A 16,080-nucleotide genomic window follows, 5' to 3' on the forward strand; every position below is an offset into this window, starting at 1 on the left:
TTAAAGGCTCCAAAACACAGATGAGAAAAACAACCATTAAACAGTCTCTTTAAGGAAGGCTAGTTTCTACTCCGCAGTACATCATGACATTTGTATTCCTGGGTTGGTGCTGAAAAAATATGAAACCAATAGCTGTAATGGCTAGACTTAACAGCAATTAAAACAATCATTTCCAGCCACATTTGCGGGTTTACAATCCTTTTTATATATTTAAATGATTCTAAATTAATTGTGCGACTCTCGTCAACATAATAGATAAACAGGAGATTAGCTGTAGATTAATTTAGCGAGTAAATGTAATAAGAACAGGAGAATGAGGTGCAAAACAGCCTCACATCCTGAAATGAAAAAATTATTTATATTGGGAATCTGGCTACACATACAGCGCTTAACATATTAATTGCAGGCTGACGACACATTTATAAAAAAAACTACTGCTGTGTATAACACTTTTGTATTACAAAAGCAGTAATGTAAATACGATGAATGTTGGTTGCTTAATCCATTCCTAATTGCTTTATTCCAAATGCTTTTATTCTGACCTTTGTTATGCAGCCTAGATAATGTTAACATGTGGCAGTAAAATTATACTCCAACAAAGGCAATATCCAATAGTTGTAAAATCCATTATTCATCTTTGAATTAATGAGTAATGAAACGTGTCATCGACCTGTTATGAATACACAAAGAACTTAAAAATGGATCTGGTTTCAAAGGGACAGAAGCTTTACAGAGCCCAGCTTAGGATGATACTGATCTCAGGTACATGAGTACGTGCTGTGCATCCAACCCAAATCTCTCTAATGGATTTCCCTTCTGCCAGATGTTTGTATGTAACCTAAAGAGATAATTCCTTTGTGAAATCCCTGCCAGTTACAGTGAACCCTTTTTCTGCTGAAGGTCCTCTAACCCTCATTCGTCAGTACGAACTCTAATAGCAACATATCTTCCTGTTACTTAATCAGGTTTAGTATTCTAATTCATTTCTGATTACATATATAAGCCCACTGATTAAATGTGATCAAATGAGATACTTCTGCAGCCTTTCTTGAAGTTCTTGATTAGATCTGCCATGATAGATTCCCAGTCATGCAGAAAAATAGGGGGAAAATGCTGGATTTCCACAATGAACTGCCTTCTGCCAAGGAGATGTAAATCAGCGTAGCAAGCTAAAATTGATGGAGCATCCTCTGGTTTTATTCTTGGCTCCCGAGATCACCCCGAATGCTCCAGCCAGAGCATACGGACTCTAAAAGATGGATTACAGGCAGAAATGAGAGGTGTGAAACAAAGAAATTCAGCATCAAAGCTATCAATCACATTGATCCGATACTGGTTTTTGTGGCTTAGATTGTTACATAAACTGTAATTATGGACACAGCTGAATACGGGGCCTGTATCTGTTTTGATCCCCATTGACAGTGCTTATGTTGAGTTAATTGAGCTCATATCCCAGGATACATGATGAGAGGCTGTAACATTAGCCGTTTCCTGCATGCAGCTCATTGGGATGCAAGGGCAGTGCTGGCAGAGTAAACTGCGCCTTGGCAGAGATGCTGAGCAGTGGTGGTGCTGCTGCTGCAGGGACATGACAGCTACAGTCTTCCCAGCCATAAATCCCCCCACACTCTGCAGGGCACACAGCCACACCTGTGTATTAAGTTGAAAGACAGCTAAATTCAGTCTGCCCCGTCGTGCCATGTCAATGGGTGAACTCGGTCAGGTGTAAGACATTTGTGCTGTTTCATCAACAGCCCATTATTTATTCTGGATGGTTTTTTTTCTCCAATGCTTTGGGGGGGTGGGGGGGAGTCACTCAGTCACCACAGAGTGTGAACCCAATTACGCCACATCCTTCACTTGTCCCACTCAAAATCAAAGCAGTTTGCTCAGAGCAACATCCTAAGCTATGTCAGCCACAGATGTAAGCATGTAATACCCTGAATAAGGTTTGTTGAATGTTAAGCTTTTCTCTTTTTTTCCCCCCTCAAAATAACATAATCAATCACTGACTAATTTATGAAATGTACTTAATTGTTCATGTCGCCTGTTGATATCAGCCACTTGCTGCTGCGTGTGAGGACAGGAGGTAAACAGCTTCATTCAGCAGCTTGATCCTCTCATTCGGCTTCCCATCTCAGTGTGATATGACTTTGATTGTCTACTTACAATTTACCCAGCAACTGCCAGCTCTCTGTCTTCTCCACATCTCATACAGACCTTTTCTCAGATCTCAATGGATTGCCTAGCAACCTTTTTCCTCAGTACAAATACCAATCTGTGCACTGAGCAGTGCATGGTGACCAGTATAATTATGACGCAATGGGGACTAATCAGAAAGAAACAACATAGTTATATAAATACCTAAATAGATAGACAATTAAACATTTCCACTTATCTTGCCATGTGATTCCTAGCCCCATGATACCTGCCTTCAATTATGGGATCTTTTCTGGAGATAAATGGTGTAGGAACACACCCTGTCCCACCTTAAACAGGATAATGAAATCACACCTCTGCCTTTTTCTACCGAGGGACAGAAGGACAACATGGAGAAGTAGCTTCGGATAGCAGGAAGAAACTAGATTAGCGTTATCTAATATGTTTCAGGAGTTCAGGGACAAGTTGCACAAACAAGTTAAACTAAACACTTGGCTCTGTTTCTGCCTTCAGATATACAAGGTGGTCTTCCAAGTCCTTTAACAAAACACATCACATCTTTTCACTAAGGAGGAGCTCCTCAGTTTGTTAGCTTCTCCTTCTCTACGTAGCAACAGAATCAATATAGTGGCCAAACATGCTACTCGTCCTCTTATCTCTGCATAGTAGAAAGCACAGGTATAATCACATTATCCAGTTTAAGGTGTAAATTGTTGTGTTCCCGCATCATTTACCCCACCACAAACAAAACACAATACACCTTTAGCATATAACGCTAACTCTTATAGACTCCGGTTTAGTGAAAGAGATAACTGTACACATGCTGTCAGAAAATATCTTTCTATCTGTCTTTTTTCCTAATTTCCTAGAACTTTTGTTACACTGGTAAGACAGCCTGTGCTTATTTTTAACTAATATCTGTGAGTTGGTGCAGAGACCACTTGCTAAGGAAACAGAGAGAGAGAAATCCTTGAAACAGGCCGACCCACATACACCGCAGCTAAATGTGACACTAGATTAACTACATTTATGGGATGTGGATGGATGGAGAATTTTCACATTATATAGCACCTACTGCAACATAATCCTGGAGTGAGCGTGTGCCTGGTTAAATGAGTGGCATTCAGCCTTTAATACAGAGCACACAGGCACAATACCGGCTTAACTATGCCTCTGTTTACCATAATTGATTTGTAATTTCAACACTGAATGTGGCATTGAGGGAGATGGATTCTGCCACTATTTAAATAGCAGCAATTGACTATGCATGATCTTGGCTTTCAGGTCTCAGCTAGAGACAGTGGTTGAAACAGCTGTGGCTACAGCCTGAGATTTTTAAACTTAATGTGATTGCTTACTGGCTTTTTTTTTTTTTTTTTTTTTTTGAGAGGAAGTTCGCTACCAAACATCATCCTGTATTAACCCTGTTTCTGGTGCATCGACATGTCTTTCCCCAACTGAGTTTTGTTGAAGGAATCAAGGAAAAGCCTACTGTATGTTGCATGCTGGATTTAGGTATTAAATCTTCATCCAGTAATACCAACATCCCCACTATTATTAATTCAAGTGATGAAGATTTATATGTTATGAGGAATTTGTGAGTGAATAACCAGATGACAATGGGTAAGGGACTGTAGGAATATTATCAGGGGGAGAGAGGGGTTCAGGACGGTGGGGGGGTTGTCATTTTTCATTTGGTTGGAAGTAGTCTTACGGTTTTTTTAGTTTCAGCCTTCGTTTGCAGTATAGTGGCATAAATAGTTAAAAGAGAACTTCCACTTGTGCCATCATAAAGGCTCCCTCTGCCATAAAGGACAGCAATTCTGTCTCTGTATTAGGGTTTAGGTGAAACATAAGGTTCGGCCCTCACACCAAACCAATGTTTTTGTGCAGTCCTAACACAATGATACTGCAGAGAAGATTAGTGGGTTATTCAGGGATAGGTGTCCCTTCCCATCAAAGTAATGGCCAACTCTAAGATATAATTTATAAAATGGAGGCTGGTGTAGTTGAATACCAAAATGTGATTCACAGAATGTTTCACTTCAAAAGAATCACTGATTAAAGTAACTCAGATTGAGACAAACACAGTTATGAGTCACTGGGAGTATTAAAAAGTGGAAACACCTTTGACCCTGAAATGTATCAGGAAAGTAGTCGATTGCCTTGTGATTTCAGAGACAGTTTAAAAATAAACTAGCAGCACCAGTGTCATAGTGGGCCTGTGAGATGGGAAAGGTAATCTCAAAGTGTGGGCATAGCAGCAGTGTAACTCCACAGGGAAATCAAGAGCTTTCACAGCTGCCCTGCCCGCCAGCAGTTGCAACACAACTCTAAAATGACAGGGCAACGTGCAAGCAGACGAAGACAGACAGAAACTTGAGTCCGACCTTAAATCGAAATACTTCAACTACACCATAAACTCATGGGTAAGACAAAGCCGCATGTTTCCAGATAAATACACTGCTGCCTGAGGTGCAGCCGAACATGAAAGCAGAAACCTTTTGCCCTGCAAGTTTGGGATGAAGCATACATCTATTGGAGTCTTAAAAGGTGAATATTCCCACTCATTTTGTGTTATGCAAACCTCTCTGCATACATGAGGGAAATATAGGTTAGACTGAGCCATGAGCAAAAACATCTGGCCTGGTTTTATGGGATTTTAGTTAATTTGAGTAAACAAGTATACTGAGTTATTTGTATCACACAAGGCTTTGTAAAGAACTGCAAAAAGTACATAAAAAGAAGAAGCTATCATGACTTTTTACACCTCCTCTACCCTTTACTTCACTGGGCATTTATGATGAGTCTTGTAAATGTAGAGAGCTCCCTTGATGAATCCCACAGAAATAAGATCACTAGATGAAATCAATGGAACAGAATGAGGGATGAGAGGGTTTTAAGCCCACGTAATATAAAGTGTTACATTGTCTGGCTTACTTTGACAGCTCAGAGGACAGAGAAAATAGCTTGTGTCTGCTTTCCAGGAAAATGCCAACAGATTGTCAGAAGGACCAATATGTTGTCCAAATAGATAAAATGTCAAGGGAATAATAAACCAAAAAAATATCTCCTGCCATTACCTTGACACTTTTCATTTCTGAGAATTAAGCCTGTGATAGAACCAGATATAATGTCATTCAGCCACTGTAAGGAGCATATACTGCCTGTTGTTTCTGCACTGAGCACGCTTGGGCATGGTCCTTTAAAAAATGATTTTCTCAAATGACCTCTGACATAAAAGTGTATGCACCGAATTGTGAACAGGGGCTTTTGCTTTTCAGACTATTTGAGTTGCTACTTAATTAAAGGCAGCTGGGATCATTTCAAGGCTTCAGATGACAGCATATCTTGATTTGAAACATTTATCCACACGCCAAAATCATTTTGTGACCTGTAAAATCACAGATCCCTGCTGGTTTGAAAACTTCTTGTACTTCTCTTGTGTTTCTATGAGTCACACAGTTGATTTAAGACGTGCTTTGGGTGATAATTATTTTCCTAGTTTGTGGATAATGTACAGACAGGACTGCTCCAGAAGTGGTTATTGATTGAAGTATCATAAGTCATCAGTGTAAATGCATGTGAACCGATAAGTCAGAATGCTATTCTGTTGCATCTGCTGCTCCTCCCTGTCCTGATTCTTTCACCCAATGCTTTTCTGAACACTTGAGGTGAGTGCTGTATATGCAATCTATCAGCGTCGTTAAACTGCTTCCTGTGTGTGGCGACAGTGCAGTAAATCCTCCAGCAGCGTGAATCTGTCATGTGTCAGAGCACGTTGTCATAAGCAGATATATCTTCTGCTCTGCCTATTTTTTTCCTTTTACAGAGGAACACCAGGCAGAGCATTTACAAAATGTCTGTTATTGAGCATTCATTGAAAATCTGACAAACATGTATGCCATTGCACACAATCAATGCGTGATTCATTTGTGATTATCATGGCAGATGACTGATTTTACACAATCAGCTTATGCATGATGGACACAGTTTTGATAATGACTGTGAAATATGACAGAATACTGTACAGCTCTCATCACATTATCCCCCGAATGATGCCCCGAAGATGACATCTCTATAAAAGGATAAAAAGCAAATATATAATAAATATATCATTTTTTAAAAAAAAAGACAATTTAATCTCTTATGTCACATGATCATAAACATTTTGTTGTTTCAATCAATATATTGTAAAAATCCATTCAGCAACATTTAATTGACCGCTTGCTAAGCCCTGCATCCCTTAGTTACTGTTGCTATGCCTGTCAAGCTTTCTGGCTCTATACAGTTTACCGTGGTAACGGGGCAGATTTACTCCTTGAAGTTCATGTTTGAATCGATGGGTCCTTGATTTCAGACATTGGTATACAAAATAAGCTTCTCATTTCTAGCCAGTGAATATTGATTTTCCCATTTTCCTAAATGACAACTGTTGCTGGCATATTTTATCAACTGTAGCTAGCTAGCTAGCTAAGTTAGCAAAATTATCCCCATGAACTGATTGAAAAACACTGTCTCAGGCTGACTTTTTAATGTGTCCACCTGACTTTTTTACATGATGTTGTGCTAAAAACTGAAGCTGAAGCTACATGTTCCAGGAAAAACCTTCACAAACAGTGCAGACTTAGAAATAAAGAAGCTGTTTTTATTGGAGTGTAGCTTGTTAATCCTTGTTTTAAAGGTGTATTAGGTATTTTTTACATTGTCCTCTCTGGATGGAGCAAGACAGATTTTAGATTTATTCTCCGTTTGTATTTTTGAACAATATGTTTCACTTTTAATCTTACAAGAGAAAAGATTTTTCAGATGAGTGCTTGTTGAACATAGTGCTCTCTCTGGTAGAAAGTTTGATAGGGTTTCTGGATTGTAAACATCTCCAAATCCAACAGCAGAACAGGGTCAGGATGGAGCTGCTAATGTTACCCTACACTGATGTACATGTATTAGTGTTAGTGACCTACTTCCATGCAGTGGGGAAATACATCACAGTGGATGTGCTAGTTATGAAGCGTGGTTTTTGTCTAATGTAACCTCACAAAATGTAGTTAACTAATAAAATGTTCCATGGACTCAGTTACTGCTGTAGATAGTAAGCTAGTTACCCGTACATTTGTATCTTACATTAGAGCACACAAACACAACATTTAATTGATCGTTTGCACTTTTTGCTCTTGTTTTATGGTTTTAGAAAGACTAAATAAAAAGAAATGGCCCTCCTAACTCTTTAAATATCCAGTATCACAGTTAAAGCTACATGCACATGTTTCAACGTGTGGAGACATCCGAAGCTTGACAGGCCTGCTCTGGCCTATTTATGGTTGCCAAATTATGATTGGAGAATTGCTGTTCAGGGGACTGATTTAGCTAGCGGTCAATTCCCAGCTGACAAATATTCAATTTTTCAATCATTTACCTTTCACCATTTTCATTCTCACTATTTGCATGTGAAGAACACGGAGCTGCTGTCAATTAATATCCAGGTCCCGTTCTGTTTTGGACACAAGTTTGCTTCCCTGGAACAAAAAGCCATGAGCCGAGTATACTGTATTACGTCAGATAACGGTCACACACAGTCACAGAAGGAGAGAAAAAAGCAAGTGAAAGTTACCATCAGGGTCTTGATCACCAGGGCAAAAACCAGACACATATCATTATTATACAGTCTTGCCTTCAGCGCTGTGCTCTTGAGTCTCTTCAGCCACCTACGCAGCCGTCTAAATACAGCAGACAGTTGTTTGAGTTGATACCACTGATCTTGATGAATGATACTGTTACTGGTCATTTACCACAGTTTATTTACCATATATTATAATATAACATCTTGTAAAAAGCACACACATGTAGATATATGAGTGTACAATCAGATAATTGGTTGAAGAACACATTTTAAAAACATAAACCATTAACTACAAGGGTGATGTAAATGGCTGATGAAACGTAAATATCTGAAGGTTCCAGTGCAAGATCTGTACTTGGTGTTTGTTTTTCATCTTTTCATTTCTCAGCTTGATTAAATTAATTATAATGTGATCCACATCACAAATCATTAAAGAAATCAAAAGTCACCATGTAAAATTATACATACTGCCGGCAAGATGTGTAGGCTGTACATTTTATTTGACAATTACTGTCCGTTATTTTCTGACTCGTGTCTCTCGTCTTGGGTAATTTCATTTGAGTGGCTCGAGATGAGAAATGCTACAGGGACTTGAGTTAGGGAGAGACCTCTGACTGACAGCGTGAGCAGAAAAAGCAGCAGAAAATGTTTTAGCTCGGCTGATCTTCCATTTGTTCTGCTACTCATTTGCTTATCATGCTGTTTTCCCTGCTCTGTTTATAGCATTTTGCATTTGATTACTTTACCTGACACGGCCGAGGGGTGCACAGATTAGGAGAAGTTGAGGAAATATGTTTAATAAGATTAATAAAGCATTAAATTATTATCCATAATGCTCCTCAAAAGGCAGAGCAGAACGTGGAAAGTCATGCTGCTGTTCAGCCGTCTTCCTAATTGAGGACATTGAGGGTCAGGTAGGTCAGGAGCTCACTAATCAATACTGCTGCACCCCTTTATTTCCACTGAGAAATATTTTCATTTTCATTACCCTGGTTCCAGGGTGCTCTGCAGTAGATTAATTGTCTCCTTTGCGTCTTTAGCAGTCCCAGCTCCCTCCCACACAGCCTTGTGTTTCACTTGAATGGTCCACAGATTCTGTGCAGCAGACATACAGTATTATGGACACAGAGCCTCACAGTGTGCACAGCTCACTGGTGGAGGGAGTGGGTCTGGGGGCAAGGCAGCACAGGCTTGGAGGGAAGGGCCGTCATTTGGTACCCAGCTGGCCTCGGACCTCCCAGTGCCTGAGTTTGGGGCTCAATGCCCACGTTGAGGTGCAGTGACAGGTGGGCATGACAGTAATCGAGGACCGACTGCTCACACCTGTACAACGTCAGAGCACTCAGCTGCCGTGGTATCTAGACAGAAACAGAAAGCAGAAAAGGGAAGAAGAGAGAAAAAGAGAACCAGATGTAAGCCTCCTGAGTCTGCCGAAGAAGCCCCCGTTTCAACATTTCATCTGCTCTCAGAATATTTGGAATTGGCTTAATTTACTTCATGCAGTTGTGGCAGAGCACTGTCATTAATGCAGCCTTGGCCGGTGATACAGTGCATGCCCTAAGACCTGAAATCTGTGGTGCTCAAACACCCACTTTCAGTTGGAGTGATTTATATGCAAGATGAAAGCCTTAAGCAAGAGTGCACACATATTTTCTGCCCTCTTTTAAATGGAGTCAAGGCTCCATTTAGAAGAGAGCGCTTATTACATTACAAGCACTTTGCTGATTCGAAGACCCCTCTTAGTTTTACGTGCTAGTGTGGTCTGAATTATGTCAATTAAATGGGATAAACCCGCATCACAGCCCCTGTGATATTGATATTAATATCCTAATGTCCATTCATGCTTTCACACAAAATATAGATGCACTCATGTATCTAGAAAAGCTGGAAGCAACATAACACAGTGTACAGAAACATTCATATACATCAGATCGTAATACAGTACGCATGCAACGCTCGCATGCACGAAAGTCAACCTCTCTAAGCTTTCACTTCCATGTAGAGATACAATGCTTTTGTATTCATCTATTGTAAAACATGTTGTGTCAGATTATTTTATTGGATTACAAAAGGATTTACTTAAAGCTGATTTGATGCAGAAATGGCCTTTGGATGGGTTTTCTCTTCTTTCTATCTGCTTAGGTCAAGTTTCACATTGCTGTCACCATTCAGACCCTTAAATTTAAAATCACAGCTTTCAAAAGGTTATGTTTTCCTTTCTGGATGCAACCCGGCTGTGTTTGCTCTCAGCTTTAACAGGAAGATTAGTTGAAAACACTCTATATTGTGACTATTGTCTAATTCAACAGCTGAACTTTGCACACACACACTTCAGAGGACCTAATAAAGAATTCATGAAAACAATGCTCCGAATGCAAAATGAGATAAATAGGAGGGTGGTGGGTGGTGTCTGGATCTGGGAGTTCTCTGTATAAAGTATCAAGGGGAAAGGCTTCACTGTGGACTTGTTTTCTCCAATTATTGCAATAGAAAAAGTCAAACATGCAAGTCGTGAAGTCAATATAAATTTGGTTGGTTGACTGGTTGAACCAAAAGCCCTCTTTTCCTCTGTGTACAGCAGCAGTTGGCAGAACACTTACAACCTTTGTCTGTCCAACATTTCTTGCCTCCTCTAACTTCTACATTGCCAGTCTATCCCAGCAGAAATCCAAAGGCGCCATAAAATAACCCGAGCTGCAGTTACTGAGAAATAAAAGGATTTTTTTGCCAATTGCTGCTAAGCTCTGGGGAACTCTGCAGATCTGTATACATAAATAAATGCACCTTTAAAGGGGTATAGTGCTATTATTATATAGTTCCTCTCACTATGAACAGTATGAATAGTTCAAATGGCATAAAAAGACTTGGGTTAGGGTTAGGGTAAAACTTCTTTTGACCTCTTAAACGGTTATGAGGAATCATATAGACTTTGTTTTGGACTAAAATAGCCTTTTTGGTTTTTGAAGGATTTTTCTTTTTCAAAATAGTCAAAATGGAAAGTGAAATAATTAAAAATTGCAATGCAAAGCTCTGAGAGTGACTGCTTGTTTGTTGTGCTTCAAAAATGCGCTGTATCCTGTCTGCCATCGCTGTGCAGATTGATTTAACCTTCTCAAAGAACCTGACAGAAGTCAGTCAGCGTCAAACACATCAACGTCAAGGTTTTTTGTCTCTGTTTGCACTTTACTGTTTGGTATCGGCCCATTCTCGACTCAAAGAAGTAAAAGATACTCTATGCATGCGATACACATTAACCTTAACATTCACCAGTGACATGGCGGAGGTTTTAAATTGTGCCAATGTTAAACTCCTTTCTCTGCTCGCCCAGGAGGTGCAGTGTGATGCAACATGTGTGGTAATGCCTTGGCTCGGGCCGAGTGCTGTAACTGTTACATCTCCAACCAAGAAGAGGATGCACTGAAAACTCATTTCCAAAATAGCATACATGCCATTTTTTTGGGTTCATTTGGCACAGATCTGTATGCTACTGTCAAAATAAATAAATAAATAAATAAATACATACATATAAAGATACACACAAATATACACATGCTATTGCCCCCAGCGAATTTGGAGGGGAAGTCAGTTAAAAAAAACACGACCACACTGTATCACAACCTTTTTCTGTTTTTTATTTCCTCCTCCTCAAACGCTTTAGTCAGTTGCAGGCTTTTCCTGCATTTTTCTAAACTGTCACCTCCAGTAGCTTACATTAAATGCACTCTCAGCCTGCAGTTCACTAAGTTACACTCACATTTTTTATTCAGATCGAGCCGCTTACCATGAAATAAACTATAATTTCTATTTCACGGGGTCTTTAATTTTTGCAAGGCCCTCACTGGTATTTTTTTTTTCACTGACAGCCGAGAGTGGTGTATCTGCAGCTCTTAAATGTTGTAAAGTAGAACTGAAACAGAAACACTTGAGCCCAGATGACTTGCTCCAGATCAGCCCTCTAAAGCCACACTTCACAAATACTATACAATTCATTGTTTCGGGTGTTCCACAGACACCACGGAGTTAAACAGAGACAAAAACATTTGTAACTCTTCAGCACTTGTCATTGAAAATGGATTTCAGTGAAACAGTGAGCGAAGTTGGATGTGAAACAGCAGCTGGTGAAAGCTGAGTTTTCACACTTAAGGTATGAATTGGTAAACGGTAAATGGACTGCACTTATATAGCACTTTTCTAGTCTTATCGACCACTCGATGCACTTTAAACTACAAGCCACATTCAAACAGCACTTTTTCTATATATACAGTGCTTTTCTATCACACACACACTCACACACTGATGATACATTGGGGCCGATTTGGGGTTCAATATCTTGCCCAAGGAAACTTTGACATGTGGACACAGCCTGTGAGTGTGTGAGGCTGCACAGTGGTGCTTTGAGCTAAATGCTAGCATGGCAACCTGCCCATAATAACAATGCTCAGCAGGTATAATGATCGCCATTTTTACCATATCAGTTTAGCATGTTAGCATGCTTACTTTTGTTAATTGGCACTACATACAAAGTACTGCTGAGGCTTCCACCACCGCTTGAGCCACAGCGAGCATGGCTGAAAAGTGAGGATGCATACAGGTACGGCCGACCAACAACAATGAATGTGACGGCTTTAAGATGCTATAATTACATCCAAAATTCAGCTGTTCATATTCACAGTCTAGTGTGGTGTAGTTAATATAAAAACAGCTGTCCTGTAAAGGTCACATTTTAAACTCCCACAACATCTTAATGTCTTTCAATTAGCCAACTGATTATTATGTCTACTCCTCCAGTGTTTTTGTGCAAGATGTCAAACATTCATTGCCAGTCCCTCCAGAAAATAGCATCCACGAATGAATAAACTACAAAATGGCAAAACAAAGTAAATTAACTTGATGAAAAATGAACTTATGTTTTTGAAGTCACCTCACAGGTTAATGAAGCATTGTACAATTTAAAGATGTTCCACTCACACTCACACGGATACAGTCTTTTCTCCGTTTGCATTTGTGAAGCAGTAAACCTAAACAGGATCAGTTTCATGTCTTAGCAATAGAAGAAAAGAATAAAAGCCTTTTTGGCCAACCAAGCAGAGGATGCATTCAGGTTTAATCAGGAATATTGGGGAAATGCTGGCTGTTATGGTTGGAGCTCTTAGAGAGGTGAGTCATTGGCTACCATGGCTTGGACAGCCGCCAACAGAGCTGCTTAAGGCTGAACGCTGCTCACAGTCGGATTTCGCCTGAGGCATGATCACCATCTTTCCTCAACTCTAATGGCTCAGGAAGTCCTTTCCAATCTTGCTGTGCACTACACACCCGAATAAATGTAAAATGAATTCAAATCTCTTGATTACAATAGCTATCTTAGAATAGCCTTGTTTCCTCTTGACAAGTGTAAGTCGTTATTCAGTGAGTCACTGGCCACTGCCCAAAGTAATAAAGCAAGCATCTGGCATCAACCCGATCTTGTCTTCACTTTATATATTAACTGTTTAAACTGTAGCTGAACTTATTTACCCTGAGGTGATTTTAAAGAGAATAGAATACCTTGAGTGTCCTGTACATTGGCTGTTACCTGTGGAAACTACACCACTATTTGAGGAGCTCTATTGTATGTTAATATTGTGGGACACATTTATACCTCAGGTTAATACATCCCATTTCAATTTCTATGATATGTTTCACTTTTTCTGCATCTTCCTCTGAGCTAAACTGACAGTGTTCATCACTGATAACAAATGGAGTATAAAGTGTTAAGAAATGATCCTCTCAGTTGGTCTGGAAGTAGCTTGGGCTTCAAGTGGCTACAGCTGCACTCTTTTTTTATCATTTCTTGAGTTATTTTATTTCATTTCAGTTTAGTTGTTTGTGTGCTAATAACACAAAAAGTGAAGTGGCTATCACTGTGACAAAAAAAGAGAAAAAAGAAAATAAAAAATATAAATGACTAAGACATAAAACACAGGGAGAAACTGTGTAAAATACAAGCTGGGGGAAATAGATTGGAATGGGCCTGATGCAGAGACAGAGATCACAGTGATCATGCGGTTTTTCATACACTAGTCTGCCCCCAGCAAAACATCAACACTGAAATCCTCACCTCAGGTTATATATATATATATATATATATAATTATTCACTATCAGTTCTAGTGACCATTTCAGCTCAGGACTGCAGTTTGTAGCGTAAACTTTTCTGTGTAGCAAACACCAATTTATTTTGTGATGTTAATATTTCACAAAATTTTAATTTCCTGGCAACAGCTTAACTATTTACAAAAACATTTCACATTTTGTCAATACACTTTCTTTCTTAACGAAAGTTAAATTAGAAGATTGATACAAAATATGAAGCTAAATATTGAATTATCGGTGTGGTGCTGGCAAGTTAGCTTCATATATATCTTATCACAAAGGCTATAAACTGAGGAAAAACAATATGAATTCAATATTTGTTACTGTCCGCTTTAGTTCTTGTATGAACTAAACAAAGAAAATATAACGTGAATGAAAGAGTTTTAGAGGTGGCAGTTTGCAGATTTTGTTACCTTGTCAGACTGAGCCAGGCTAACAGTACAGATAAGAGAATGAAATCAAACTACTCCTTTAAAAGAACAATGTTTAGAAGTGAAGGCCTCACGCTACGTAATGCCCTAATATCAGAAGTATGTGTTCAATGTTACATAAAACTACCTCTCTGGCAAATGCAGCGTTTTATAACAAAAGGCAGTTCTTCAATAAAGCACTTCACTGACCCACTCTAAAGCACTTTACTGCAGATGTAGAAGAGGACAATGATATAAACTCTTGTGACACAGCACACATCAATTAATTCTAATTCCCAAGCTATTAGCTTTGGATTGCTAATAAAAACATGCACATAGGTGGTCCCCCTTTTGCACTGCTCTGAATGTAGGTCAAGCTGCAGCTAAATGATTCCCAATTAGGTGATAGGCAGCTGCACCATGCCAGCATGCCTCTGACTGGCACGGGAGGCATGAGCTCTCATTGGCATATTAACAACATCCTCCGCCCGAGCTGTGCTGCTGCTCTCTGTCAGCTGGATAATTCACTCAGTGGTCAACGCTGCGGCGGGAGAGCACAGACAAGCCTCTATTATCATCGCTGTCTATTAGGCTACACACCCATGGATGCTGAATGGCATGCTAATGGCCACAAGACCCCCTTCCCTGATTGTTGCTTAGCATGGATAAATTGAAAAATGATTTCAGGGTGAGTGACACAGACATGAAGCTGATAACAAGTGGTCAGTAAAGTTAATTAAGCAGCACATACTGTACTGAGGGTGCCTGTACACATTAAGACTGTGTATTGTACATGTTCATTATTATTAATGTTATACGTGTGCATGAAAAGCCAGGATGGATTTTTCCTGCACAATAAAAAATAATATTTAATATATCAGACAACAAACATTGTAGACAGCAGACCATTAGCGTCCTCCCAGTGAGGATTAAGAAGTAATCAGGGGAGAAAAAAACTGACATTCATCTGAAAGGCATAGGAAAGTTTTACATTGTAATATTCCATGTGCTAGAATTCCAGAAAGATCATCTTTTGCTGACTTTAATATTCACCATGTAATTACATTTCTATTTGAAAAGCGTTTCGCATTTGTCAAAATAACCGTAATCCTTCAGATGTGGGGATTTATCTCATCCTAATGCTGCTCATCCCATTTTCTGCTCATCAATGTTGGCAATGCATGCTGAGATTTACTGTTATTTCCTGGATGGACAATTTATGAATCACTAGATATTCCATTCTGATGTATGTTGATTTAAGTAACCTGAATATAGAAACCAAGAAATATAGATGCATAGATTAATCCATATTGAATGGGAGACATACAGTAAGAAGATGTGTGTGCTACAGTGTTTGGTTCGGTCTCGCTCACTGACTGTTTTTCTCTCTCTTTGCACTCCCACACACATTCCTGAGCGCGCGCGCGCACACACACACACACACACACACACACACACATACACACATGCATTTGCTGCTGCTGCTTGTCAAAACAACCATTAAATGCCTCAATCCTGTAAAAACAAAAATATGTTGCTTCTGAGGTCACAGTTGTTTACTTGGAAGCATGATGGTATCATACAGTAGTTCATTTTTATTTAAAACTCCATAGGTAATTCATGTAACAAACATTGCACTTCTTTTACTCTATAACTTGCACTGCACTGGGGACTAAATATAGCTCTCCTCGATGCAATCACTAATCTCTATAACAAGAAAAATAAATCTTCAGCAAAGGTTTTTTTTCTCCTTCAGACG

General features: G+C 39.4%; 1 protein-coding gene across 2 annotated transcripts in view; it reads right to left on the minus strand.

Annotated features, from left to right (window-relative positions):
• Nucleotides 1-6,275: 6,275 nt before the first annotated feature.
• LOC130170228 (leucine-rich repeat transmembrane neuronal protein 4) overlaps nt 6,276-16,080 on the minus strand; it is a 45,112-nt gene continuing 35,307 nt past the window's right edge. Inside the window, exon 3 of one of the 2 annotated variants that reach the window (XM_056377425.1) lies at nt 6,276-9,138. In XM_056377425.1, the coding sequence (XP_056233400.1) occupies nt 8,929-9,138 (210 nt within the window). In that variant the 3' untranslated portion in view covers nt 6,276-8,928. The remainder of the gene's footprint in view (nt 9,139-16,080) is intronic. The other variant, XM_056377426.1, reaches the window with a different exon arrangement.

This window comes from Seriola aureovittata, chromosome 5, assembly GCF_021018895.1.
Source record: "Seriola aureovittata isolate HTS-2021-v1 ecotype China chromosome 5, ASM2101889v1, whole genome shotgun sequence".
NCBI classification, from domain to species: domain Eukaryota; kingdom Metazoa; phylum Chordata; class Actinopteri; order Carangiformes; family Carangidae; genus Seriola; species Seriola aureovittata.